This window comes from Fusarium pseudograminearum, chromosome 1, assembly GCF_000303195.2.
Source record: "Fusarium pseudograminearum CS3096 chromosome 1, whole genome shotgun sequence".
In the NCBI taxonomy this organism is placed as follows: Eukaryota; Fungi; Ascomycota; class Sordariomycetes; order Hypocreales; family Nectriaceae; genus Fusarium; species Fusarium pseudograminearum.
Genome location: NC_031951.1, coordinates 5,523,716 through 5,549,180, shown reverse-complemented (window position 1 = coordinate 5,549,180; position 25,465 = coordinate 5,523,716). Strand labels below are relative to the sequence as shown.

Below are 25,465 nucleotides of genomic sequence, written 5' to 3'. Positions count from 1 at the left end.
CGTTTGTGAATCTCAGTCACAAGTTATCAAGCCGATGTGTAAAGTAGGCGGTTTAGGCTTGGCTTTGCTGTTGCTAGAAATGACTTCATCAAAATTATCGACCGCCACGTTGGAGGGGCAATGACGAGAGTGTGGCGCAGCAAGACAAGCTGTACTACCCTGCACCTCAACAGAATTACGATTTACTTCAGGCGATAGAGAATTATTCACTTTGAGTTACACATTTTCAATCGAGGGTAATTTGTAAAAGCCAATTTTTGACAATTTAATGTAAAATAATGCAATTGTGACTTGCTAGCACGTAATCAAAAGCTATCAGACCATACAAGCTCGGTTTTCAGGTGGTATCTCATAACTCATCATCCTCATCTCCTAACGATACTTGACATCTCCAACATCAGGTCGGTGAACTCCATCGTTAACATAACCAGGGGGGTGCGCGGCATCAGTACCGACGCCCCCAGAAGCTACCGGGGCAGAAGGATCGGTAGAAGGACCACCGAATCCGGCATTCGTGGGAGACACTCCATCCTTACTGTGCTTAACCTTGAGCGAACCAACTTCAGCCCCCTTGAGAGTCTCGAGGAGATTGCGTGCGCCGGCAGGCCACGTGCTGTTGGCCTGGCGAGGAACCTCTCCTCTGATGATCTGCTCAACTGAGACACGCTCGCCGTAGAATGTAGCGTTGGCGTCCTTGCGCTCCACCACGACTGTGCCGTCAACTTGGATACCGGCGTAGAAGCCGCGTGACTTGACGTATGAAAAGACAGGCTTGAAACCGCTGGCACTGAGCGAGCGGCCCTTCTTTTTCTTCTCATCAGGCTTCAAGTTCTGGTTGTCCTCGGTAGGGCGAGGGGGCTTGGGGGGAGCCTCTTCATCCTTGGCCTCCTTGTCCTTGGGCTTCTTTCCATCCACGCCCGCGCCGATTTCAACAGCACCACCAGCTCCGTAAGGGCCAGCAACGACAGCGAGATCACTACCAAGAGCAACACGTGTTTTGGCGAAAGCGTTGAGCGCCTCTCGGCTATTGATGACGCAAACGCAGTCGTAAATGTCAAGACCGATCATGAAGCCAGCGCCTACAGAGTGCACCTGGATACCTGAGGGTGGGCCCCATGATCCGTCAGGGAGACGTGAGATCAGGATACCAGAACCGGTAGCACCAGAGAATGCGTAGCCGGCACGGAGAGTAGTGAAGATGGCGAGACCCTGGGCTTTGGCAATGACCTTGGGAGGGATGTTAACAAGCACCCGCTGCTTGGGCTTCTCCTTAGTAGGGTCGATAATCTCGTCGTTGGTCGCTTGTGCCTTGGGGTCTGTCGATGTGGGAACCTGGCTGGAATCAGGGTCGGCATAGACACCGTTTTCTAGAAATGGTAAGTAAGTGGTATTGGTGAATGTTATTGGTGACTTACTGCAGAAGGACTTAAGAATAGAAGCTGCCTTGTCGCACTCTTTCTCAATAGTCTCGGGGAGGAAACTCTGGCTACCGAACTTGTGCGCCAAGTTGTTGATAGGGGCCGCGGCCTTGAGACCAAGCTGGCTAAAGCGCTCACTCCAGCCGGGCTTCTTGTGTTCCTCAGGAGGCACGAATGTTGAGACGTTTCCTGTATCGTTTTTGTTATCATAACCAGAGCCAGCGCCATATCCGTGTGGCTGATCATTGCCGTGGCCGAAGGGCTCACTGTGGACAGGAGCTGCAGTGGTTGGCTGGCTGGGCTCGTTTGTCGGGTTTGTAGGGTTTGTAGGAGGAGGCGCGAAAGTGGGATGAGCTGGATCGTATTGTGGGATTGCGTAGTTCTTTTGTTCCTGCTGGGTATCGATGGGCTGATGAGTCGCCTGCTGCTGTTGAGGTGCAGCTACTGGGTTGCCCTGAAGCGGGTTTGGGTGAATACCAGATTGCTGATGTTGGTCTTCCGCAGGAGGAGGGCCAGGAGGAGGAGGTGGGATATACTGCTGTGCAAGTCTTTGCTTCTCGTCCGTGGCTGATTGTGAGGATCCGACTCCAGGAGGAGGAGCGTATTGAGGAGGCTGTTGCTGCTTCTCATCGCTGGGGAGCTCAGCTGTTCCTTGCTCGTAAACAGGAGGGGCTGAGTTATCGTAAGAAGGATTATCCTGGCCGGGCTGGGCGGTAGGCAATAAACCGCCTCCGTGCTGGTCGCCAGCGGAATACATAGGAGCTTTCTCAGGATTAGACATTGAGGCTAAGATATGTAGTAGAGGTTGTTGTAGTTGTAAGGTGAAAGTGGTGGATGGGTAAATCGATGGCGGGGTAGCTTCGTATCAGGTATAAGAGCAGAGCGAGCTTAGGATCGGAAAGACAAAGAAAGAGCAAGGCGAGTTGTCAAAATAGGAGGGACGCCTTTAATAGAGAACTAATAGCTAGGAATATGATCCAGTGCTACAAAGAGGCCTCGTCACTTATCGAGACCCAGAGTGGCGTGAAACAATGCGAAACCGGTTCATGAATGCGAGACACGTTCACCACCAGCTATTAATTGATGTCATCAGTGTGGCTTGGCTGTTGATGATTGCGGGGCTGAGATTCAGGGTCCTACACAGCCATCATCTTGATCTTGGCCAATGGGACATGTTCCACCGTAAAGGAAGAGATTAAAATGTTGGGGAGAATATGAAGCATGTGAATTTGTAAACCTAAGTGACAGTGACGATGGAGTTTATGCTACTATTATATAGTCATCATCGCCTTCTATTTACCTACGATAGATTGTCACTCTCTCTCCATCGTATCTCGGAGTCCGAATGCATCTGACCGGGGAATGTGACGGGAAGCTTACCCCGAGCCCTTGTGATCGTAGCCTGTATTCTCTTGCGCCGGGGAAAACGTTGCCTTGTAAAACACCCAAAATACCATCATTGATACTCTTTCACAGTCCGATCAGTGACTTGGGCCCTTTTCACTAATCAAAATGACACAAACAGAATCCCACAACCACGCGGATACTCTCCATCTTCCCCGCATTCTTTGTCTACACGGCGGCGGCGTCAACGCAGAAGTCTTTGAACTACAATGTCGCGTTCTCATCAGGCATCTGAGCTCTTCCCTGCGTCTTGTATTTATGCAAGCCCCGTTCATCTCAGCGCCTCATCCGGACATCGTCAGCGTTTACGGTGAATACGGGCCCTTTCGGCGCTGGCTCCGATGGCAGCCCGACCATGAAGAGATTGAGCCCGAGGCTGCCGCCGACTTGATCCGGAACGAGACCCGCCGAGCCATGGAGACTGATCCCGGGACCGGAGAGTGGGTCGGCATTCTCGGCTTCTCCCAAGGTGCAAAGATCGCAGCGAGCTTACTATGGACGCAGCAACAGATCACCGAGAAATTTGGACCAGAGGAAGCCTTGACTCAATTCAAGTTTGGTGTTCTCATAGCTGGAAGAGCACCTCTCATCACACTGGACCACCGACTGAAACATCCACCACCAATTGTTCACGCGGCACTGTTGAGCTCGGAGTTTACAGATTGGCCTGAGTCGAACAAGGGTGAACATGTCTTGAGCATACCAACATTGCATGTCCATGGGCTTCGTGATGCTGGCATGGAGCAGCACAGGATCCTCTTGAACAATTACTGCGAGACTGGCACAACAACCTTGATTGAATGGGACGGTGGGCATCGGATACCAATCAAGAGCCATGATGTAGGGGCCGTGGTACATGAGATGTTGAGGCTCGCCAAGGATGCTGGAGTGCAGTTGCCCAACTGAGGCTTGATTTTTGTATCACTTTTCTTTCTTAAGTGCAAAGACTTATTCAGAAGCGATAGACGGTTATATATCATTACTTGCTCGGCCTAACTGTTTTCTTCTTCGGAGGACCTCCTCTTTATAGCACGCTCGACTACAAGACTCTGAATGTGTACCAGCAATGATATCAATTTCTTTCTCATACTAATAATCATAGAAAGTCCAAGTATGGCTGATTCCTACGATTCAACGGAAACCTGAGATCCCTCTCACTTGACCTCCTTGGATGTCCTGGCCTCACACCCAACATGCCCCTACCAAATGGCACCTGCGTCGTCTGACCTATCCGAAACACAACTCCCACTGTCGCAAATGCATCTTCAAGTTCTTTCACCTGTTCTTTCGGTGGCTCTTCGTAAGGGTCCACGGCAACGACGCTCAAGTTCTGGAACCGATATATTTTCCCTGCCATGCCGAGTAAATCGCGGTGCATTTCTGGCCAGGCTAATACCATTCCTAAATGGAGAATGCGTAATGATGAGGGAAGACTCGCCATGAATATCTCAGGACCGGTATCCTTCATCGCTTCGAACCGCTCTTTGCGCTCTTCTTCGTTGTCGAATACAGGTCCGTATAGAAGGAGTTGCTCAATCTCCAAAATCTCAAGACGCGGAAAGTCGACAAAGCTAGCATCGCCTCGCAATGAAGAATCCCAGCGGAGAAACATTGATACATGTTCAATTATATCTTGTGCGCCGCCAGAAGTGTGTTCCCATGTCGTGCTAGTGTAACATAACCGCCGTAATGAGCGACTCACGGGGGCAAGGTGGTTATGCTGAAGAACAGTGTACTTGTCCATGTCGCAAAAGTATTCCAGGTCTTCAAGCACTGGACTGCGGCGAAGTATTTTGGCTAGGTTGTCTGGGTCTAAGCCGTGGAGGGAGAGTCGACGAAGACTTGAGAGGGCAGTTTCCCATGGTTCTGCTCGGAAACGCTCGCGCAGAGGGATATCCGTCCCACAGTCGGCATCGCTGGCTGCCAAAATCTCGAGGTTCTGAGCCTTGACCAGCACATCCTGCATTTGTTGAATATGACAACACTCATCGGGGTTCTTTCCCTGGCCAGGCAGTACTAGATACTTGAGGTTCGGTAGATAAAAGGGTGAGTCCCTTATGTACTGCAGACCTTCCGAGGAAGATCGATAGATGAGAAGTTGTTCTACAAAAGGTGCAGCCATGATGGAAGCTTCTTGCAGCCACTTTGAGTCAACTTGTTCATACGAAGGCAGAGCACGAAAGCCAGCGCGCTCGCCAGCCTGTCGAAACAAATCTTGCATGTCTTGGGGTGTCTTTCCAGCAGAGCCTTCCCTCAATGCAAAAAGTGCCAAAGCACGTACTTGCTTGGCTAAATCAGGTCTTTGGAGTAGTGTGCGAAGAAACACCCTCAAATTCCTAACCTCAGGTCTCCTGACATCAGTATCACCCTGTGACTTGGAATTACCCGATAGATTCGATTGTCTTCCAGAGTAGTAACAGTGATACAGAATAGGCTGCGCTATGCTCCGCAAGCGTCGACATGTACGGCTCAACCGCGACAGTGCTTGCTGGGCCTCGATGGCGTGGTCGATCTCATCTGACGGGAGATCGACAACATGTGCATGCTGACAATGCACACACAGGTTACGACAGATGGCAGTGAAGATCTCAACGGGTAGATCATCGATGGAAAGGCAGCGTCGTTTGCACCAAGAAAGAGGAACCTCGGCTTGGAAGATCGGTTGGGGAGACCAGAATGATCCTCCCTGGAGGACATCCCTGTCCATCCTTGCAACGAGATGCATTGTGGTATGATTGTGGTGAGTCTTGGATTGTATGTTCAGGGAAGTAGGCTGTAATGTATAATGAAGGGTGAAGTTTATGATGGAATTGTGAGGCCAGGAGAGCGAGTATTTGAACAGCGAAAGTTGGATAGTCCAAACGAAACACGGACTATTAGAGGTACTGATTGATATAAGCATTCCTGGGATCGAACCTGGCCAAGGGAAAATGATAGGAGATTCTTGAACCGGATTTGAAAGAGGGGGTGGATCGCAGGTTCACCAACGACCTACCTACCTCTTACGATGACGCCTCCCAAGCAGGCCTCCCCAGAACGCTGAAGAAACGGGGAGGTTTGCTTAAGACACTATAGTTCAAGAGGGATTTTTGGGATCGAAGATGAAGCTTGTGGTCAAGCCAATCGGTGTATTACGATTTGTTCCTCTCACCACATTTACACCGAGAAGGAACAAGCTTCAGGTGCGGCATAGACACATTACCTATCTAGGGTCTTGGACCAGGATCATGCCTAGATGGTCTTATCATCCGTAACTCTTTTTGGGGCATATATGCGTTGATCTAGGAAGGTAGTAGCTTCGGGCGTACGGAGAGGCTGAGAATGGACCGATGTAAGCAATTAGCTGTGAGCATTGATGTTTATACATGCAGTGCCATAAGAGGAGAAGAAGTGAATACTACTATAAAACGTTACAACTGGACGAAACATGGAGAAAGAGCCAGATGAACCGTTACATGGCGACTCTAGAAAAAGAAAGGAAGCGTTAGTGTACCAGGCTTTTGGGATAGGTATTTGCTCTAACGTTAGATGGTCATGAAAGCGAGGGACAAAGTATCAGGTCGCTCGCTGCAAGTGGACTAAAACGTGATGGACTCTCCACATTCCACGATCAGAGTGGTCTCATTATTGATCAGCCAAGCTTCCTGTAGAGCAATTAAAACATCCTCACAGCTGACAGGCACAAGGTCATGGGTTGTAACGTTCGCGTATCGAGGCCGTAGCGGAGAAGTTGGCCTTTTAAGTCATAGGGTACAGAAATAAAAAACACAAGAAGCTTAGTGTATGTAGCATAAGGTGACCTACTAATTTCGTCCCTTATGCTTCTAGTGGCCAATTTGACTGATACCCTGAGGCATATCTACAAAGTAACAGTCAAGGTGTGGGATGACAGGGCCAGGAACACAGACAACGGAACGAGGCCGAGAACCTTGTTAGGTTTGAAAACGTGGTCTGATTTTTGATCAAACAGGTACGAGCTTAATTATTGATAATTAATTAAACTTCAACGTTGGACCTGACTCGTAGTGGTCATACAACGTAAGTTACTCCGTTGTGGTTATCAAACTGGCTGCATGATCCCGCTGCCGTCCAACGTCGGCAACCCTCTTTAGAGGAGTCTTATTTCTTTTCCAGAACAATCGACATTTGACAGCTGAGAAAAGATGAGTCGTCACTTTTTGGTTGGGAACATCCACTGTTGAACTGGGAGGAAGCTGCACGTGACCTCGCTCCTGGTCGCGTCACTCTCCAGGCTGCCACTCGCGTCTCACTGGACAAAGACAAGCTTACCGCGTAAAGCACGTTACAGCAGTCACTGCTTCGGAGGTGGTCACACGAATTGTCAGTCACCCAACCAACACCTGATAAGATGCCAGAGTTTAGCGGTAAGATTGCTATCTGATTTGATTGTCTGCTTGTCTTACTAACGGCCGCAGAGGCGGACACAATCCGCATCCTTGTTGCCACCGACAATCATGTCGGCTACGAAGAGCGTGATCCTATCCGCAAGGACGACAGTTGGAGAACTTTTGACGAGGTTTTGAATCTTGCTCGAACTGAAGATGTACGACTCATCAACCATCCATTTCTAATGACAGACCCTAACTTGTTAGGTCGACATGGTCCTTCTCGCCGGTGATCTCTTCCACGACAACAAACCCTCTCGAAAGTCCCTGTACCAGGTCATGCGTACTCTCAGACAAAACTGCTTAGGCATGAAGCCTTGTCCTCTAGAGTTCCTCTCCGACGCTGCATCTGTGTTCGAAGGTGCTTTCCCACATGTCAATTACGAAGATCCCGATATCAACATTTCGATTCCTGTTTTTTCCATTCATGGCAACCATGACGATCCCTCCGGCGAAGGCAATTTTTGTTCATTAGACTTGTTGCAAGCAAGCGGATTGCTCAACTACTATGGTCGAGTACCCGAGGCAGACAACATCGAGGCCAAGCCGATTCTGCTACAAAAGGGACTTACAAAGCTGGCCCTCTTTGGAATAAGCAACGTACGAGACGAGCGTATGTTTCGAACATTTCGAGATCACAAAGTCAAATGGTTCCGACCGGGTGCTCAGATGGGAGATTGGTTCAATCTGCTGGCCGTTCATCAAAATCACCATGCACACACAGCTACATCCTATCTCCCCGAAAACGTCCTGCCAGATTGGCTGGATTTGGTGGTCTGGGGTCACGAACATGAATGTGTGATCGACCCTACACAAAACCCCGAAACAGGATTCCACGTTATGCAGCCTGGTTCCTCTGTTGCTACTTCTCTTGTGCCTGGTGAGGCTGTTCAGAAACACGTTGCTATCGTCAGTGTGACGGGTAAAGACTTCAAGGTTGACAAGATTCCGCTCAAGAGTGTACGTCCGTTCGTCACACGTGAACTCAATCTTGCCCAAGACAAGCGCTTCAAGGGTCTGGACAAAAAGAAGGACAACCGTCAAGAGGTGACACGGAGATTGATGGAAGTAGTTGAGGAGATGATCGAGGAGGCCAATGCGGACTGGGAGGCAATTCAAACAGACGAAGAAGCTTTGGAAGAACGACCTCTTCCGCTAATCCGTCTCAAGGTCGAGTATACAGCACAAGATGGTGGTCAGTTCGACATTGAAAACCCCCAAAGATTCTCAAATCGATTTGTCGGTAAAGTGGCCAACACGAATGATGTGGTCTACTTTTACCGCAAAAAGACAGCATCACGTAAGTCGTTATTATGGTGGTAAACTACAAACTCAACTAACGAGTTATAGGCAAGACAAATGCTGCCAACCCGACGGGCGCTCTTGAGGCTCTTGAAGGTGGTGACGACATGGTCAAGGTCGAGAATCTGGTGCAAGACTTTCTATCAGCACAATCTCTCAAGGTTCTACCTCAGGGACCTTTCGGTGATGCCGTAAACCAGTTCGTGACAAAGGACGACAAGCATGCGATGGAACTTTTCGTTTCCGAGCATCTAACAGGCCAAGTACGATCCATGCTGGGTCTGGAATCAGACGACGAAGATCTCAACAGTGCCATGGACATTTATCGTACAAGAATTGAGCAGCAACAGGCTAGAGGCTTACCTACTGCACCTACAGAAAGGAAGAGAGTTCTAAAACCTAAGCCTTCAACTTGGGACAGCGACTTTGACGGCGCTTGGGAGGAAGAGGCAGATGCATGGACATATGAGGATGACCAGCAGACTGAAACCACGCGTGCGCCGGCTAAAAAGGCTACACGAGGAAAGAGTAAAGCAGCACAGGAAGATGAAGACATGATGGACGAAGATGAGCCGCCTGCCAAAAAGCCACCTGCCAAACGAGCAGCGCGCACCACAAAAGCGAAAGCAGCACCAGCCAAAAAGGCACCAGCCAAAGGCCGAGGTCGCAAGGTCTTCGAGGACAGCGAAGAAGAAGAGGAGGAGGAGGATGTGGTAATGGAATCAGAAGATGAGCCAGCTCCCCCACCACCGCCACCAAAGACACGACGAGCTGCTGCGACCAAGAGCGCTGCAAAGACTACGGCAGCTAAACCAGCGGCTAAGAGCACACGACAGACCAAGTTGAACTTTTCACAGTCGCAAAAGAGCGGTACGCAGAGCAAGGCGGTTGAGATTAGCGACGATGAGATTTCGGATGATGATGCGTTTGAGCCAGCGCCTGCACCAGCACCACGTACTCGACGAAGATAGTCGTGTGCAAAAGGGATGCCGACATGAGACTGTAAGAAGACAAAAGGAGTATAAAGATTTTATGATGAATTGAACAAATAGATACTCTACCATAGCCGAGCATAAGTAATTACAAGCCTATGCAATTAGGTCTTTTCAATGTAGCTGCACTGTGAATACATGTAGTAAGTTATACACTACAGCAGGCGAACATACTGATGATGCTTTTGGGTGTACTAAAGCTGGTCTAATATTTCTATCAGTTAGAATCACTTCCGCTTTCTACGTAACCCACCTGACCAGGTATAATTATATCCAGTTATCTCTCCTACTACCTACTTTGTAGCCACCCTGATCTGACTCTTATTGACTCCCATTGACTCCCCTCCTCCGACAACGCTTCTACCTTCGGAGCCGAAGCCGAAGCCAAAGTACAAGCAATTAAGCTGCGGGCCGCAGATTGCGGGGTAGCATTTCCTGGTCTGTCTAGCTCTTGCGGCTTGCTCCCTCCCACCTCTCACTCAGCTCGAATGAAGAGTTATCTCACAAGCCAGACATGGAAAAGAGGCGCCGAGACATCCGCTGGGTTAACTGGAAAGATTAAAGACACTGTGACTACTGTAACGGCTCGATTGGTTGGATTGACTGCCCCGCTCGTTGCTGCATCGCAACATAACATAACTCGACTCATCTTGTCTTGTTAGCTAGTCCTGTTTTACATATATAAGTGCCGTTGCCGTCTCATTATATCTTCCTTCATATATAAAGACCACATACAATGGCTGCAGCTGGTCACATCCGCCTCGGGACTGCCTCCCCCGGCACCGCACCCTCCACACCCGAGACGATAGCTCTCATCGACACCCTCGCACAACGCGCCGCATCTTCTCACGTCGACATCCTCCTCCTTCCCGAAGCCTTCATAGGCGGTTATCCCCGCGGCAGCTACTTTGGTTGCAAAATCGGCGACCGCAGTGCCGCTGGTCGCGACGAGTTTGCTCGCTACTTCGATCAGGCCATTGACCTGGGCGATACAGTGGGACCAGCTGGCGGCGGCGCGGGTATCAAGTGGGTGAAGAGACAGATTGGCGAGGAGGATGAGGTTCGTGGTGATGGTTCGCGTGAAGAATTGGAGCGCATTGCGAGGGATACAGGTGTTTTCGTAGTCGTGGGTTGTATTGAGAAAGCGGGTGGGAGCTTGTACTGCTCTGTTGTATATGTTTGTCCTAAGGAGGGTATGCTAGGAAAGCGTCGCAAAGTCCTCCCAGTATGGAATACTAACTCTTCTGGTATAAATCTCTTGGCTAACATATTCTTTCCAGACCGGCACAGAACGTCTCATCTGGGCGCAAGGCTCGCCAAGCACCCTCCGCGCCGTAACAACCGTCATTCGAGGCATTCGCATCAATCTCGCCGCCGCCATCTGCTGGGAGAGCTACATGCCTCTTCTCCGACAGAGTCTCTACTCTCAAAACATCAACCTGTATCTTGCCCCGACGGCTGATTTCCGCGACGCCTGGCTGAGTCTTGCGCGCACTATCGGTGTTGAGGGCCGTTGTTTCGTCGTCTGTAGTAACATGTGCGTTCCAAAGGATGCGTCTGCTGAGACGAATGGTAATGGCGGCGGTCCTGCTGTTCGAGAACGTCGTGGCTCGTGTCTCACCGAGGAGGGCTTTGAGATCGCCCTTCCGAAATCACCTACTCGTTCGCGCCGTCGTAGAAAGTCTGTCTTTGACGAAGATGGGAATGAGATTGTTCTCGGATGCGAAGACGACGGCGAAGCGCCTCCTCCTCCTCCTGCGCGACCACAAGTCGCCGCCCTGAAGACTTCAGAGACCACCTTTGACAAGGCTGACTACATCTCGCCTGGTGGCTCTTCTATTGTATCGCCGTTTGGCGATGTAATCGCTGGTCCTCAATGGGGTGACCCTGACGGTATTGTCTTTGCTGATGTTGATTTCCGCGATTGTATCAGAGGTCGCTTGGATCTTGACACTGCAGGAAGCTACTCTCGAAATGATTCATTCCAGTTCAGCGTTGAAGGATTGAATCTGGATCCTCTGCCTTACTGATGAAGTGTGGGGATTATGATGTATGAATAAACAGTTAATCAGATTGTAATGCTATATGTAACGCTTGTATGATCCCAATGCTACTATCCGTCTATGAATATCCTAACGCCTCGCCACTTGTAATTATAAAAAATGCCATCGTTACTTGGACTCGTCAGGTGGTGTCTGTCGTCCACGTTGCTCTTCCAACACCTTGCGCTCAGTCTCAGCTTGCTTCCGCTGTCTCTCAAGAGCTGCTTGTGCAAGGACTTCTCTCCTGCTCAACCCAGCAGCAGCACCACCGCTGGTCTTGGTACCACCTAGGACAAACTCTCCGCCCGTCCAACCTCCAAAGTCCTCAGGGTAATCCTCCTCGTCATCCTCATCATTTCCAGATATGTGATACCGCGACGACTCGCCAATGGTGTGTCCGCCAGACTTCCAATCTGAAGCATCGACCTCGCGCTCAATCTGGTGACACAGGTCCCAGAAATTCCTATCATGCGGACTATGCACATTATGCGCCAGCTCGTGGCATAGGGTTTTGCGAATGGTTTTGTAATCGCGGTATCCATCGTGCGCATCGGTTCGCAAGCGCAACTCAATCGCCTCGCCCTGATTTCGGTTCAGACCGAGTATTCGACTTGTTCCTTCGTGTGTTGTCTGCGTGTTCGAAAGAGGTTCCATCTCTGTGAGGATTCCGACGGTGAATTTATGTTTTGTCATGGTGGCGCGAATACCTGGGTCTTCCTTGAGGCGCATGAGGAGTTTCTGGCTGCGCTCTGGGTTCGGAAGACCCTGGAGAGGTCGAACTTGGAGAAAGGTATATTGAGATTCTTCCGGTTTCCGACGGGGTGTCGCGTTTCGTGCCTTTTTGCGTTGTGCCATCCTCGCAGCGTTGCGCTGGGCCACGCGCTCCGCCATATCCTGAACCTGCTGTATTTCGGACGCCGGAGATCCCATGAGCGTCAAAGCCTTGCCTTTCAGGTCGGTGAGAGGCATATCGGGGTTTTTGAAAGGTGCTTTGAGGAGGGGAGTTTTGGGCGCGATGATCTTTTGGTTTGCGACAGGTACATCGAGGCTGGCTTCGATTTCGGCAAAGAGGTCTGTGATGGTGGCATCTTCGGGGAATGATAATTCGTATGTTATTTTGCGGTGTGTGATTGAGAGGGTGAGCCAGGTCTGCTGTTCGCTGTCGGACATGGGAGAGTCGTCACAGTCGGCCATGTTGGTAACGCAGCGAAGTGGCGATGGGTTCTTTAGACAAGTTATGGTTACGGTTTATGCCAATGGCAAGAATTCAGATTAATGGTAGAAGTAATATTAGGGCAGATATGGGTGGTGATAAATAATAGAGGTGGAAGGCCTTATTATATGGTTTGGGTCCCTACTGTAAGCGATAGGGTAGCATATAGTGATACTATCGTGTTCGGAAATGTTCGGTGTTTTGCTTTGTAATACGTCACTGCCACCGCCTGAACGCCACTCTAAGCAGATCTAGATTTAGAGGGTGATGACTACTAATAGTGCAAAGCGATGAGATTCGTCGCGAACACCGATAAGTCCGGTTTATTGATTACAATCTCTGATTTTGTTTAGAATTAATTAGTAAATTATAGTGGTTGACAGAGCATCGCATCAGTGTTGAGAGTTAATAATAGATGCAAAGCATGATCGAATTGATTGTGACAAAGTAAACCTTACTACCCTAAACCACTCATCTAGATCGGACACACAATGAACCTGATCGTATCACATACTAAACAACAAAGTAATAATACATAATACCCAAAACACTAAAGAGAACCCTTGGCTCGCTTGTAAAACGGTCAAACGAAGCACGACCCATAACATTGGGACTCTTGTTGTGCCACAGGAACCACAGACCAGGTCTCATCACCAGCCTCACCTGTCCATGTAACGATGTAACTTCCGGTAGATCTCCCGCGAGGCGAACAATTTAGTCTAGTATGAAAAAGCCGTTGAGATCTTTCCACGATCCGGGATCGATCGTCGTCTCCTCTTTAGCTTCCTTTTCATCATAGCGCACGGGTTACAACTGAGACACTTCATCACCTGAGCTAACTCAGGCTACTATCAAAGTCGGGTAGATCTTGGTTCATGTCTTTACCCGAACAAGTGTCACGTATCACACAAAGAAAACTTAAAAATGACTCTTTATTTTCAATCCTACAATATTGTAAAAGTAAAAGAAAAATGAGAGAAGCCGTTACTTCATTCATGCCCAAACGCCGTCAGAAACACACACATGTATCTCGGGATACATGTGTTAGTGGGAGACCATACTTTGTCGTTTCGTCGCCCGGATTATATATAAAACAATAGATAGTAATGATATAAGCATAAAAGCATCATTTCGCTCATGCTCCCTCCCTGCGATTTTACATGTCACTATTGGCTATGCACTTTGTCAGATGAGAAGGGCGGACAATAATAAAAGCAAGGGGGTCCGCAACTTGGGGGTAGGATAGGATATGATAGAGGGGGGGAGGTAAAAGACTTACAGTAGTGCCAGTGTAAGATCACCATGAATTCTCGCCTTGAGTTCGATTTCGATTTCGAGGTTGAGCTCTAGATGCAGACTGAGGGCGTCACTCTTACCGCCGCCGCCACCCTGCTGTTGTTGCTGCTGCTGCTGCATCTGCTGCTGTTGTTGCTGCTGTTGCATCTGCTGCTGTTGACGCTGCTGCTGCTGCGTCTGCTGGGCCTTCTCGTCTTTGGGTGACAGCTGTTTTCGACCCTCTTCGTCAGATTCTTCGTCGAGCCAAGCTGGGCGTCGACGTCTTAATTCATCGACCTTCTTCTTTGATTCGCGTCTGCCACCTCGGCGAGCGGGCTCAGGTGGAGTGGCAGGCTCCTCCTCCTCCTCGGACTCTGACTCTGACTCGTCATCTTCGGAGTCTTCTTCTTCGGAGTCTTCCTCTGAGTCGTCTTCGGAATCAAAGTCGTCGTCATCATCTTCAGACTCGGACTCGCTCTCCTCCTCTTGCTTGACAGGTGGCTGTTTTTTCTTCTTCTGCTGAGGCTTGGCCTCGTCGCCCTTGTTGCTGGCCTCGGCCTTTGCCTGCTCTGGCTTCTTGTCGGTAGCATCGCCTTCTTCCTTCTTTACCTCCTCGGGCTTCTTGTCGTCAGACTTGGCCTGCTCAGGCTTTTCTTCAGGCTTTTCCTCAGGCTTGTCCTCAGACTTGGACTCTTCAGGCTTTGACTCCTCGGGCTTTGACTCCTCGGGCTTTGACTCTTCAGAACCGGCTTGCTCAGGCTTCTGCTCCGCGTCGCCGGGTGTCTCAGCCTTTGCGTTCTCTTCACCGGGCTTGGATTCATCCTTGTTAGAATCCTCCTTAGACTCAGACTCATTTTGACCTTGCTGCTGCTGGTCTTGGTTCTGGTTGTCGTCCTGGTTCTGGTCCTGTCCTTGTTGCTGGTTGTTATCGTCGCCCTGCTGCTGACCAAAAGGATTGTTGTCGTTGTTGTCCTGCTGGTTCTGTCCAGGGGACTGAGGAGTGTCCTTCTGCTGCTCGTCCTAGAAACATTTAACTCCCGATCGGATATTCTCAGTTACAATAAGAAACTTACTTGTTGGTATGACATGGTGATTGATGTTTTACTTTGTTGCTGTGCTTAGTGTATGGATTGAGTGAATAATAAATGCAATATTGGGCTTGCTTGATATGTTTGCTAACAATTAATGAAATGAATTTTGTATACTAAAGGTTTTCTGCGCATGAGATAGCTTTTGAGATTTAAGACGTTGCAGTTAGAAAAACCTGTTAGCGAGGCTAGACTGACGCAATAAGTGTCATTCTACCCGTATCCCGTTCCTCAACCTCGACCCATAGGTATAGAACCGGTTTCTCCTTGTATGGGTTGTAAGGCAGTTGCTGTCAAATACAAGCCAAGGTGACGTAAAAAATGGCATGCAAACCCTGGCCGGATGACGTTGTCACTCTCAGAATGGGTTGAAGGTGTGGTAGGATGGTTACAGGGATCATGCATTTATCGTGTGGCTGGTGTAAATGGAAACTGGGTCCTGATTCTACAAAGTGGACTGAAGTCATGCAGTGACTGACTGAGTGAGTCTTTACCCTTCACCTATTATCCAAGAAAAGGAAAAAACAAGAACAAGAACAGAGAAACCATGGTTATCGGATTACTCGCCATCGCGGCTATCCCGACTGTTACAGGCGTGGGTAACGCTGTGAGTGCGCAAAAGAGACAGAATGAGAGCATGAGCAAGGAACAGGAAAAGTTCCATCTCACATTTATGCTACGGCAGAATGGAAAGATAGAAGAAGTTGGACAAGGAGTTTTGGTTGACAAAAAGGTGAGCCATCTACCATTCTATCCTCTTTTTACGCAGTGATGCTCATGATAATAGATGTATCTCAACCTCTCAGACGCTCCAGTTCAAGGCTACAGATTCCTAGGATGGTTCTTCAAATATCCCAGTGATGAAGGCCATCTGGGGCTGGTGAGCATGGTTTCTGACGACCCTCCAGCGCTCAACTGGATCTTTGTCGACAAGGACACGCATGCCGTGACCTTTGGGGGCAAGAAGGACACCATCGACCACGTCATAGGACCCTGGGGCTGGACGGCAGATGAGAAATTCCTGACACTCAAGGGCGACCATGATTCGTTTGTGGCGGTGCGAGGAGATGATGGGAAATGGTCTGTCTACTGGGACCCGGAGGGTGATATCGAGGACGAGATTGATGATGAGGAGAGATGCCAGCCAGTGAGGCTTCGAAGGAGACCGCAGCTTGGCATGGAGAGCAGCTATGTTAAGAAGTGATTTACAGCAGATATTCCCCAGTACAGTATAACTACCGGTAATAACAGAAACAATATGTGCCCATAAATCACCTAATAAAAGGCTGGGGTTTCAAGTCCGGGGGCTGCCAATGTAATGCATATTGCACTGTAAGCCTAAAGTTGGAGGAGGGCTGCAAGGTCGGTCATGGTAAAGTGGGTTGCGTTGAGCAAGGGTATCCGACTGGATTTACCATCTCGATCATGACCTCATGGGGGTCCAAATCCTGTTATGAGGTTTTGGGGTGCAAAGAGTAGCTCAAACTTATATCACCTTGGCTACCTTTATTTCTAGACTCATTTCTTCTTAGTGAGAAACCATCACTTTGGCCTGCATTCATACAATCACCAACTAATACACACTTGTACAACCAGCCAGCGACTCTTTTTTATTCATCATCATCATGTCTTCTATGGAAAAGGACCGCGTCGACACAGACGACCAGACCATGTCCAGCGAGGAAGCCCCTCGACGAGAGCGCCGCAGCAAGAAGAAGAGCAGCAAGTCTCGCCGTCAAGGCACTCAGCAGCAGCAGCAACAAGGAGGTGGTGGCTCAGGACCTCTTGACCAACTCCCTCTCGCTGGCGACCTCGGCAACACAGTCGGCGGCGTCACAGATGGCGTGAGCAACACCCTGGGCGGCGTCACGGGAGGCCTTGGAGGTCTCACAGGCGGCCAGCAGCAGGGTGGCGGCGGTGGTGATGCCGGCAAGGACACTCTTCGACTTCGCCTAGATCTCAATCTCGACATTGAGATTCAACTCAAGGCTCGTATTCACGGTGATCTCGAGCTCTCTCTACTGTATGTGTACTCTGTTCCTTCTCGTCCCTACTCTCTCTCTTCCCCCTCCAATCTGTGGCCGTTGTATCTTACTTGGCTTGCAAATCTCCAGAACGGGATAAAAATCGCCGCGATGAAATTCCTTGATGCAGAGGCTAATAATTGCTTTGCGCTGTGCAGAAACTAAGAAGCTGGTCTGTCTTAACTGGCTGCTTATCGTTTTGTCTTGTTCATGTCATGATGGTACCCATGTAATGTTATGTTAGCTACTGTCTTTGCACAACAGCTCGATCAACAAATGGCGGCGCAAGATGGTGTTTTTATTTTATTAAATAATGATGGTCTTTTTTATACACATATTTTGGGCGAAGGAATAAACACAATACAATACGATTACTACCACTATACGAGTATAATATCATTGTTCCGAGTAACTGGACAACAAGTGATTCAAGAGTGACGCAAAATATCATATCATATCCTCATGACATAAAAATATGACATGACATGACATGCCATTCTAAACTTAGCAAGGTTAGACAGACCGTTCCAACGTTATATCCCGAAACTCAAAAAGACACATCCAAGAAACCAGGAAAAGCCAAGAATCGGATGCAAGCCACAAAGCGAATCAAGGAGAAATGTCACGCAAGCCACCGTCACCATCCTCATCGAGATTAGTTTCCTTTTAGTCTAGGTCCTTGTTTCATAAAAACCCGTTGTTCCAGCACCAGGAACCAAGCTTGTGCCCTGCAAGCTTGGTCTAGACAACAAAAGAACACTGAGAGAGAGAAAAAAAAAAAACAGGGACTAGGTTTGAACTTGCTTCCCACCAATGAGAAGCTCTAGTTGTACAGCTGCCAGGGTTCAATTTGTCTTGTCTCATCTTGTTTATACCCCTGCTAGTGTCCTATTCCCCCTCCGAAGTTCCCGCCATCGCGATGGGCGCTGACGATCAGAGATTAATCCTGTTAGTTGCTGTACCGTAGCATTTTCAATCATGCGGCTCTATTCTCTGTAACAACTACATGCTAATAGATTCGTCACTCTTGCGTGGTCTTGTAAGGGGGCGTTGCTGCAGTATGATAATAACGGAGATTTCCCCCAAACGACCCCTACACACTGTTCCCCTCTCTTTTCTCCTCGGGTTGGGTCCTGTCAGTTGGACTAGTCTGCCCCTAGTTGACATACATTAGGCTCTTCTGTCTGTAGTCGAATCTGTAGGTAAGCTAAACGAGGCCTGGTTTCCAAGTTTATGTATCTTATCTGTCGTCATGTCCCCGCACAAACCATAGCTCGAGCCACACTCACAGCACATAGCAGCAGCCATTTTTGGCACCTTTGGAGCAGTAGTGGGCAGTGGCGGTGACTCTGCTTCCTCTCTCTCACTCCCTCTCTCGCTCACACTCTCTGCCATTACCATACTCCAGCCATATTTCTCTTAGACCCAGACCCCCCCAGCCCCGAGAGAAAGATCCAGGATCATCAGTCCCAGCCAGGATCAGCAGCAGCCGCAGAACGAAGTTGCCACAGGACCACATACCGCTTACACCAAGGAATAATAGCCGCAATGTCCAACCATTCACCCTCATCCTCCACCCCTGATGGAGATCCTACGCACAGCACTTACGAGGTCAATGTCCCAGTCCGCAACGGACGAACCTCTGAGCCAAAAGTTGAGAACCCAGAGATCCGCATCCCCAGGATAACGCCAGTCTCGGATACATCCAGCAGTGGCACCAACACAGACCAGCACCAGCACCAGCAGATGCCACAGTCACAGGCACAGTCACAGCCACAAAAACAAGAAGAAATGGATCTTCAAAAACTCGCTACTGGCCTTGAGGGCAAATATGTCGACGAGTTCGGCAACATCCTAGACTGGGACGGCACCGTCCTTGGTCGAGTCCAAGGCGACCTGCCTTCCATGGTAGGGCGACCAGTCACGGCTGACGGACAAGTTCTCGACGAGGACGGCGAAGTGGCTGGCCAGGTATGCGACAACTATATCGAGCCAGAGCCGCCGAAACTCAAGCCCCTGGCCTCGGGAGGACTCAAAGTCGATGATGAAGGCAACATCTATGATGACCAGGGAAACAAGATTGGCAGGCTCGATAAGCCGATAAAAGACGGAGCCGACAAAGTTTCCGAGAGGCCCAAAGGCGATCAAAAGCAGGGTCAAGGTCAACAGGGCCAGGGTAGTGGTGCAGCAGACACTAACGGTGCTGCTCCCAAGCCACCGAGGCCTGACGAGCTGTTCCTAGATGTCAAGTCGACATATGATGGTATTCAGCTCACCATCAAGATCCCCACTGTCTTTAACAGCAGAATGATGCGCGAGACAAAGAGCAGCGGCAGCCAGACGACTGAGACAGATGTTGGTAGCGATAATCGATAGTGCAGTACGTACGTACTATGACACCTTTTTTGGCGCGTTTCACAATTGTCCTACCCATATCCATGTAAGTGACTATGTAAGTCAGTAAGCCAAGACCCAACCCAAGTGCATCAAATCATAGACTTGGATACATATGATTCATATGTATCTATTCGTGCAAGTGCATACAGTGAGTACATCAGCTTTCCTCTTACATACCTGTTCTTCACTCCTCACTCCTCACTCTCACTCCTTGAAATCCCATCTCCAAACACCCCCTCCACACCTCGGAATACGTAAACCTCATGGGGTAACCCCTCCCCGTGGGTTTGCATTCACGCTAGATTTTATCTAGTTCATCATTCATTCATCCCATTCACTCATACCTGAACTTATCGTGTACCTTTTTTTGCTTTTCACCTGCCCTTCTGGCAGTTAGGACCTACCGCCACAGTACACTATCGCACGTGAAGTCCACGCAATGCATTTCCCATCTGCCATAACCCCAGCTCAGTCCAGTTTTTCCATCTCGATCCAAACCCTGAATGTGCAAGATCGTCTGCATCTTCCACAACCAAGTGTGGCAGCCTCTGCCCCGCAAGCCTGTTTTTCCCAACCCGTTCCTCATTATCGTCGGGACAGTCTAGACCAGGGATAGCATCAAACAAGCAGCCTCATCCTTGTGGCTTGCCTCCTTGTGTAGCTTGAGCTCTCCCCTCGTATGCCTGCTGCGCGCCTAATCCATGCCCTGAGGAGCTGTTTATCACGTCATATAACAGCTCTCGCCACACCATCCCGCGCTCCCCATCTCCATCATGACGTGTGGCTGTTGCAGCTGGAGCAGCTGTCGTTCGACAATGTGCGGCGCAGGTGGTTCATAGGAGAAAAGGCAACTAGCATGTGGCGTTCACACTGACGTTTTGATCTGGTTGACGTGATTGAAAGATGCTTGAACCGTTTTATAAAACTTGTTTTGCATGAGCTATGTCGGTATAAGTAGTCTAACATCTGTGGTGGTTGCAGCTTTTGGAAAGAAAAAGTATCAATTCATCTTATAATTTTGGCCAACTTACAAAGCGTTAATCATAACAAAACAAAACTATACATACCTATTCCCAATTCACACATACCACGATACCCCCTCTATTCCATCTCTTATCTGAAAGATACCCTTTTGTTTTATCTTGAAGGAGTTGAAGAAGAAGACGATCAATTCAATATATCATCACCACTATCATCAACATGTCTGAGACCAAGGATCTTTCTTCTCAGGTCCAAGACACAACAAAAGACACTGCTTCCAACGAGCAGCAATCCTCTGGTGCGTTTGGCAGTCCCCAGCGAAGTTTGCCGCTTATCGTCCCCATTGCAGTCAACTATGACCAGTCAGTCCCTCGGAGTGGTGTTGTGAATGATGCTGGTGATATCCTCGACGATGCTGGCAAGACTGTCGGTAAGGTCGCCGACACCGATAACCTCAAGAACCTCGTAGGCAACACCGTCAACAGCGCCGGCGATGTTGTCGACTCCTCAGGCGATGTCCTCGGCAAGACACTGCCCATAGGACAAGGAAAGCCTGAGGAGGAAGAGGACTCTCACGACGAGGAGAAGAGCGAGTACACAACCCAGTCCAAGGACAAGAAGTCTGGAGGTTTGGGAGACGCCGTCGGCAGCGTTACCAGCGCTGTTGGCGACACTGCTAAGAGCGCCACCGACACTGTCGGCGAGACAACAAAGGGAGCTACCGACGCCGTTGGTGACACAGCCAAGGGTGCTACAGACACTGCTAGCGATGTGACTGACGACGTCGCCGCCAAGTCAGAGGCTACATCCCACGCCACCGACACCAAGACACCCGCAGAGACTCCCAAGGCCCCTGGGGTCAAGGAAGAGACACCTGATGTCAAGGACGAGGCATCCGATGTTAAGGATAACGCGCCTGACGTCAAGGAAAACGCACCCGAAGTCAAGGACGAAACATCCGACGTCAAGGACGAGACAACAGACCAAACCGACAGGATCAACCTCGAGGACCGAGAGGCACCAGCTGATGCCGACGACAAGCTCAAGGAGGTCGCTCCCGAGCCCGAAGAGGCTAAGGAGACCACCAAGGACGTTTCTGACGAGGCCAAGGACATCCCTGAGAAGGCCAAGGACGCTTCCGAGAAGGCTAAGGACGTCCCCGAAGAGGCCAAGGAGGACGTTACCTCCAAGGTCGACGAGCAAGAGCAAGATGTCCCCAAACCTGAGGAAGTCGAGGAGAAGCTCCAGGAGAAGACCGAGGGTGCCAAGGACGACGCTACAAAGTCCGAAGCTCCTGAGGCTGATGTTGCCAAGACTGAGGCTCCTGTCGACGAAGTCCCCAGCGGCGAAGTTGCAGATGACGACAAGTCCAAGACAGCTGGTGACGATCTGAAGTCTGTGGCACCCGGAGAGGATGCTGCAGGTGTCACCGACGAAGTCCAGAGCAAGGCCGCTCAGGGCGAGGATGCTGCTCAGGACAAGGTTTCGGAAGCTGACAAGGCTGCCGAGGATGTTCCTGAGGACGCCAAGAGCAAGACTGCAGAGGCCGAGAAGGCCGCTGAAGATCTTCCCGAGGATGCCCAGAGCAAGGCCGCCGACGGTGAGAAGGCTGTCGAAGACCTCCCCGAAGATGCTAAGGACAAGGTTGAAGACGGCGAAAAGGCCGCCGAGGAGCTCCCTGAGGATGCCCAAAGCAAGGCTCCAGAGGACGAGCAAGTCGCTGGCGACGTCGCCGATGAGGCCAAGGACAAGGCCGCTGAGACTGAAGAAGCCGTCGATGAGAAGACCACTGAAGCTGAGGAGGCTGCCAAGGAGCCTCTCGACTTCTCCGTCCTCAAGGGCACCACTGTCGACAAGGAGGGTAACCTCGTCAACGACAAGGGTGACAAGATCGGCAAGATTGTCGAAGGCGAGCTCAAGCAGCTCGTTGGCCTCAGCTGTGACGACCAAGGTCAGATCTGGGACAAGACTGGCAAGCAGCTCGGCAAGGCTGAGCCTATCCCCGAGTGGGACCGCGAGCAGAAGGACTCTTCTATTCTCAAGGGCACTACCGTCGACAAAGAGGGTAACCTTGTGAACGACAAGGGCCATCTCATCGGACGTGTCATTGAGGGCGAGATCAAGCAGCTCGTTGGTCTTTCTTCTGACGACCAGGGTGTTATCTGGGACCGAACTGGCAAGCAGGTCGGTAAGGCCGAACCCCTCCCTGAGTGGGAACGTGGTGAACAGAAGGATTACAGCCTCCTGAAGGGCAAGACTGTCGACAAGAACGGTAACCTCGTTGACGAGAAGGGTCACCTCTTCGGTAAGGTCGTCGAGGGTGAGATCAAGCAACTCATCGGTCTTTCCTCTGACGACCAAGGCACCATCTGGGACAAGACTGGCAAGGCTGCTGGTAAGGCCGAGCCTCTCCCTGAATGGGAGCGCGGCGAGCAGAAGGATTTCTCTATCCTCAAGGGTGCTATTGTCGACAAGGAGGGTGGTCTTACCAGTGATAAGGGAGACACCATCGGCAAGGTCACTGAGGGTGAAATCAAGCAGCTTGTTGGCCTCAAGTCTGACGAGAACGGCAAGATCTGGCGAGACGGTAAGGTCGTCGGCCAGGCTGAGCCTCTTCCTGAGTGGGAGCGCGTCCAAAAGAAGGACCGATCCATTCTCAAGGGAGCTGTTGTCGACAAGGAGGGTGGTCTCACTAACGACAAAGGAGATACCATCGGCAAGGTCGTTGAGGGTGAGGTCAGACAGCTTGTCGGTCTCAAGTCCGATGAGAACGGCAAGATCTGGAGAGACGGCAACGTCGTCGGTCAGGCTGATCCCCTCGAGGAGTGGGACCGCGTTCAGAAGAAGGACCGATCTGTTCTCAAGGGCAGCAAGGTCAACAAGGTCGGCAAGCTCGTCGACTCCAACGGCAACATTGTCGGAAAGGTTGTTGAGGGCGACCTGAAGGAGCTCCTCGGCAAGCGATCCGACGAGAACGGTGATATCTGGAACGACTCCGGAGAGGTCATCGGTAAGGGTGAGCCTGTCTCTGCCTCCGAGCGCGAGCAAAAGTCCTCAGCTCCCTTCGAGAACTTCCCTGACGCCATCGTCGAGTCTGACGGCCGTGTCATGTACAATGGTGAGCAGGTTGGTGAGGTTATCGAGGGTAACCCCAAGGAGCTCAAGGGCAGCAAGGTCGATGAGGATGGTGACATTCTCGACCGCCGCGGTAACTCCGTCGGTAAGGCCAAGCGCTGGGAAGCTCCCGAGGCTGAGGAGGAGAAGCCCGTCGACAACTCTGCCCTTGCTGGCAAGCGTGTCAACAAGGCTGGTAACCTCGTCAGCGAGTCTGGCGAGATCTACGGTCGTGTCATTGAGGGTAATGTTCAGAAGCTTGTCGGGCGCATGTCTGACCGTGATGGAAACATCCGAAGCGAGTCTGGAGACATCATCGGCAAGGCTGAGCTTGTCTCTGAGGGCGAGCGCGGTGGCAAGAAGGACGGTCCCTTCGCTGAGCTCAAGAACTGCACTGTCGCCAAGGATGGTAAGGTTGTGAACCAAGCTGGCGAGACTGTTGGCCGACTTGTTATCGGTGATGCCAAGGCCCTCGTCGGACGCTCTGTTGATGATGATGGCGAGATCGTCGACTCCAACGGCAACGTTATTGGCAAGGCTGAGCGTTGGGAGGAGCCTGAGAAGGAGAAGTCACACAACCCTCTTGCTGGTCGCAAGGTGAACCGCGAGGGTAACGTTGTCGACGCTGATGGCAACATCATTGGCAAGCTTACCAGCGGCGAGATCCTTGACTGCCAGGGCAAGGAGGTTGACGAGGACGGCGATGTCTTTAACCAGAAGGGCAGCGTCGTTGGTCACGTCTCTCTTCTTGAGGACATCCCCAAGGAGGAGCCTGAAGAGGAGCCTACACCCGAGCCTGAGGGTGAGACTGAGGAGGAGCGTATCAAGCGCGAGCAGGCCGAAGCCGATATCAAGGCTGAGCAGGATGAGGCTGAGAAGAACAAGAAGCTTGCTCAGCAGCTCGCCTACCAGATTGAGCAGACCCTAGAGCGCCTCCGACCTATCTGCAAGTCCATCAGCGACAAGATCAGCGCAGCTGAGGCCCAGAAGCCCGAGGACCGTGACGAGGAGGAACTCGTCCGACAGGTCAAGCCTCTGATCGAGGACGGTGGTAAGCTCCTTACCGAGACCAACGGCATCATCCGTGGTCTTGACCCTGATGGTCGCATTGCTCGCAACGCCAAGCAGAAGTCTTCTTCTGGTGAGGCTACTCCTGAGGAGGCTCACCTCGCCAACCTTCTCAAGGAGCTGTCTACTGAGATTCAGACCTGTATCGATGAGGGCAAGCGTAAGCTTGAGGGTATGCCCCACGCTAAGAAGGAGATCAACCCTCTCTGGGGTCTCCTTGCCGAGCCTCTTTTCCAGATCGTGGCTGCTGTCGGTCTCCTGCTCAGCGGTGTTCTTGGACTCGTTGGCAAGCTTCTCGGCCCCATCCTTGGACCTTTGGTAAGTTTCATTCACACATTCTGCACTTTTTTCATCTTGCTAACAACTTTTCTAGTTGAACGGTCTTGGTCTTGGTGGCCTCCTTGACGGTCTTCTTGGCGGACTTGGTCTCAAGAAGATCCTCGGAAGCCTTGGTCTTGGTGATGTCGTCGGAACTGTCACAGGAAAGAAATAAACAGATGATCATGATTGACTGAAGGGTATCATTATTTAATGAATTGGATCTTTGGGAATGTAATTTTGTATAATGCTTTTTAGCTAGGAGTTTTTGTTAGCTTTGATGAATTTCACGAACAAGTTAGGCCAATAATGATGCGACTCTGAAATGAGGTGGAGAGTTTGTGAAGAATCCGAATGCGGCTTACCTCATCAATGCTGAGTCAGCATTGAAATTTTTGACTACAAATTTCTGACTTTTTCTTC

The 25,465-nt window shown here is 50.5% G+C and overlaps 11 protein-coding genes across 11 annotated transcripts, besides 1 other annotated feature; 7 read left to right on the top strand and 4 right to left on the bottom strand.

The window, feature by feature from the left end:
• Nucleotides 1-372: 372 nt before the first annotated feature.
• Nucleotides 373-2,199, bottom strand: FPSE_11457 (uncharacterized protein; the record flags this gene model as incomplete). Its single annotated transcript, XM_009264574.1, has 2 exons — nucleotides 373-1,367; nucleotides 1,416-2,199. 2 exons carry the CDS (start codon nucleotides 2,197-2,199, stop codon nucleotides 373-375), a joined length of 1,779 nt encoding a protein of 592 aa, XP_009262849.1.
• A 731-nt stretch (nucleotides 2,200-2,930) lies between these two features.
• FPSE_11458 (uncharacterized protein) lies at nucleotides 2,931-3,728 on the top strand (the record flags this gene model as incomplete). Its single annotated transcript, XM_009264575.1, has 1 exon — nucleotides 2,931-3,728. The coding sequence occupies one exon, from the start codon at nucleotides 2,931-2,933 to the stop codon at nucleotides 3,726-3,728; it is 798 nt and encodes a 265-aa protein (XP_009262850.1).
• A 190-nt stretch (nucleotides 3,729-3,918) lies between these two features.
• On the bottom strand, nucleotides 3,919-5,547 carry FPSE_11459 (uncharacterized protein; the record flags this gene model as incomplete). The annotated part of the gene is made up of 1 exon (XM_009264576.1): nucleotides 3,919-5,547. The coding sequence occupies one exon, from the start codon at nucleotides 5,545-5,547 to the stop codon at nucleotides 3,919-3,921; it is 1,629 nt and encodes a 542-aa protein (XP_009262851.1).
• Nucleotides 5,548-7,191: 1,644 nt separating this feature from the next.
• FPSE_11460 (uncharacterized protein) lies at nucleotides 7,192-9,501 on the top strand (the record flags this gene model as incomplete). The annotated part of the gene is made up of 4 exons (XM_009264577.1): nucleotides 7,192-7,207; nucleotides 7,259-7,386; nucleotides 7,436-8,528; nucleotides 8,579-9,501. The coding sequence occupies 4 exons, from the start codon at nucleotides 7,192-7,194 to the stop codon at nucleotides 9,499-9,501; spliced, it is 2,160 nt and encodes a 719-aa protein (XP_009262852.1).
• Nucleotides 9,502-10,258: 757 nt separating this feature from the next.
• FPSE_11461 (uncharacterized protein) lies at nucleotides 10,259-11,552 on the top strand (the record flags this gene model as incomplete). Its single annotated transcript, XM_009264578.1, has 2 exons — nucleotides 10,259-10,747; nucleotides 10,803-11,552. The coding sequence occupies 2 exons, from the start codon at nucleotides 10,259-10,261 to the stop codon at nucleotides 11,550-11,552; spliced, it is 1,239 nt and encodes a 412-aa protein (XP_009262853.1).
• A 141-nt stretch (nucleotides 11,553-11,693) lies between these two features.
• On the bottom strand, nucleotides 11,694-12,758 carry FPSE_11462 (uncharacterized protein; the record flags this gene model as incomplete). The annotated part of the gene is made up of 1 exon (XM_009264579.1): nucleotides 11,694-12,758. One exon carries the CDS (start codon nucleotides 12,756-12,758, stop codon nucleotides 11,694-11,696), a length of 1,065 nt encoding a protein of 354 aa, XP_009262854.1.
• A 1,294-nt stretch (nucleotides 12,759-14,052) lies between these two features.
• FPSE_11463 (uncharacterized protein) lies at nucleotides 14,053-15,140 on the bottom strand (the record flags this gene model as incomplete). The annotated part of the gene is made up of 2 exons (XM_009264580.1): nucleotides 14,053-15,072; nucleotides 15,126-15,140. The coding sequence occupies 2 exons, from the start codon at nucleotides 15,138-15,140 to the stop codon at nucleotides 14,053-14,055; spliced, it is 1,035 nt and encodes a 344-aa protein (XP_009262855.1).
• Nucleotides 14,151-14,256: a microsatellite.
• A 547-nt stretch (nucleotides 15,141-15,687) lies between the features above and the next one.
• Nucleotides 15,688-16,344, top strand: FPSE_11464 (uncharacterized protein; the record flags this gene model as incomplete). The annotated part of the gene is made up of 2 exons (XM_009264581.1): nucleotides 15,688-15,873; nucleotides 15,928-16,344. The coding sequence occupies 2 exons, from the start codon at nucleotides 15,688-15,690 to the stop codon at nucleotides 16,342-16,344; spliced, it is 603 nt and encodes a 200-aa protein (XP_009262856.1).
• Nucleotides 16,345-16,765: 421 nt separating this feature from the next.
• Nucleotides 16,766-17,329, top strand: FPSE_11465 (uncharacterized protein; the record flags this gene model as incomplete). The annotated part of the gene is made up of 1 exon (XM_009264582.1): nucleotides 16,766-17,329. One exon carries the CDS (start codon nucleotides 16,766-16,768, stop codon nucleotides 17,327-17,329), a length of 564 nt encoding a protein of 187 aa, XP_009262857.1.
• Nucleotides 17,330-18,712: 1,383 nt separating this feature from the next.
• FPSE_11466 (uncharacterized protein) lies at nucleotides 18,713-19,540 on the top strand (the record flags this gene model as incomplete). Its single annotated transcript, XM_009264583.1, has 1 exon — nucleotides 18,713-19,540. One exon carries the CDS (start codon nucleotides 18,713-18,715, stop codon nucleotides 19,538-19,540), a length of 828 nt encoding a protein of 275 aa, XP_009262858.1.
• A 1,221-nt stretch (nucleotides 19,541-20,761) lies between these two features.
• Nucleotides 20,762-25,217, top strand: FPSE_11467 (uncharacterized protein; the record flags this gene model as incomplete). Its single annotated transcript, XM_009264584.1, has 2 exons — nucleotides 20,762-25,042; nucleotides 25,098-25,217. The coding sequence occupies 2 exons, from the start codon at nucleotides 20,762-20,764 to the stop codon at nucleotides 25,215-25,217; spliced, it is 4,401 nt and encodes a 1,466-aa protein (XP_009262859.1).
• Nucleotides 25,218-25,465: the final 248 nt, after the last annotated feature.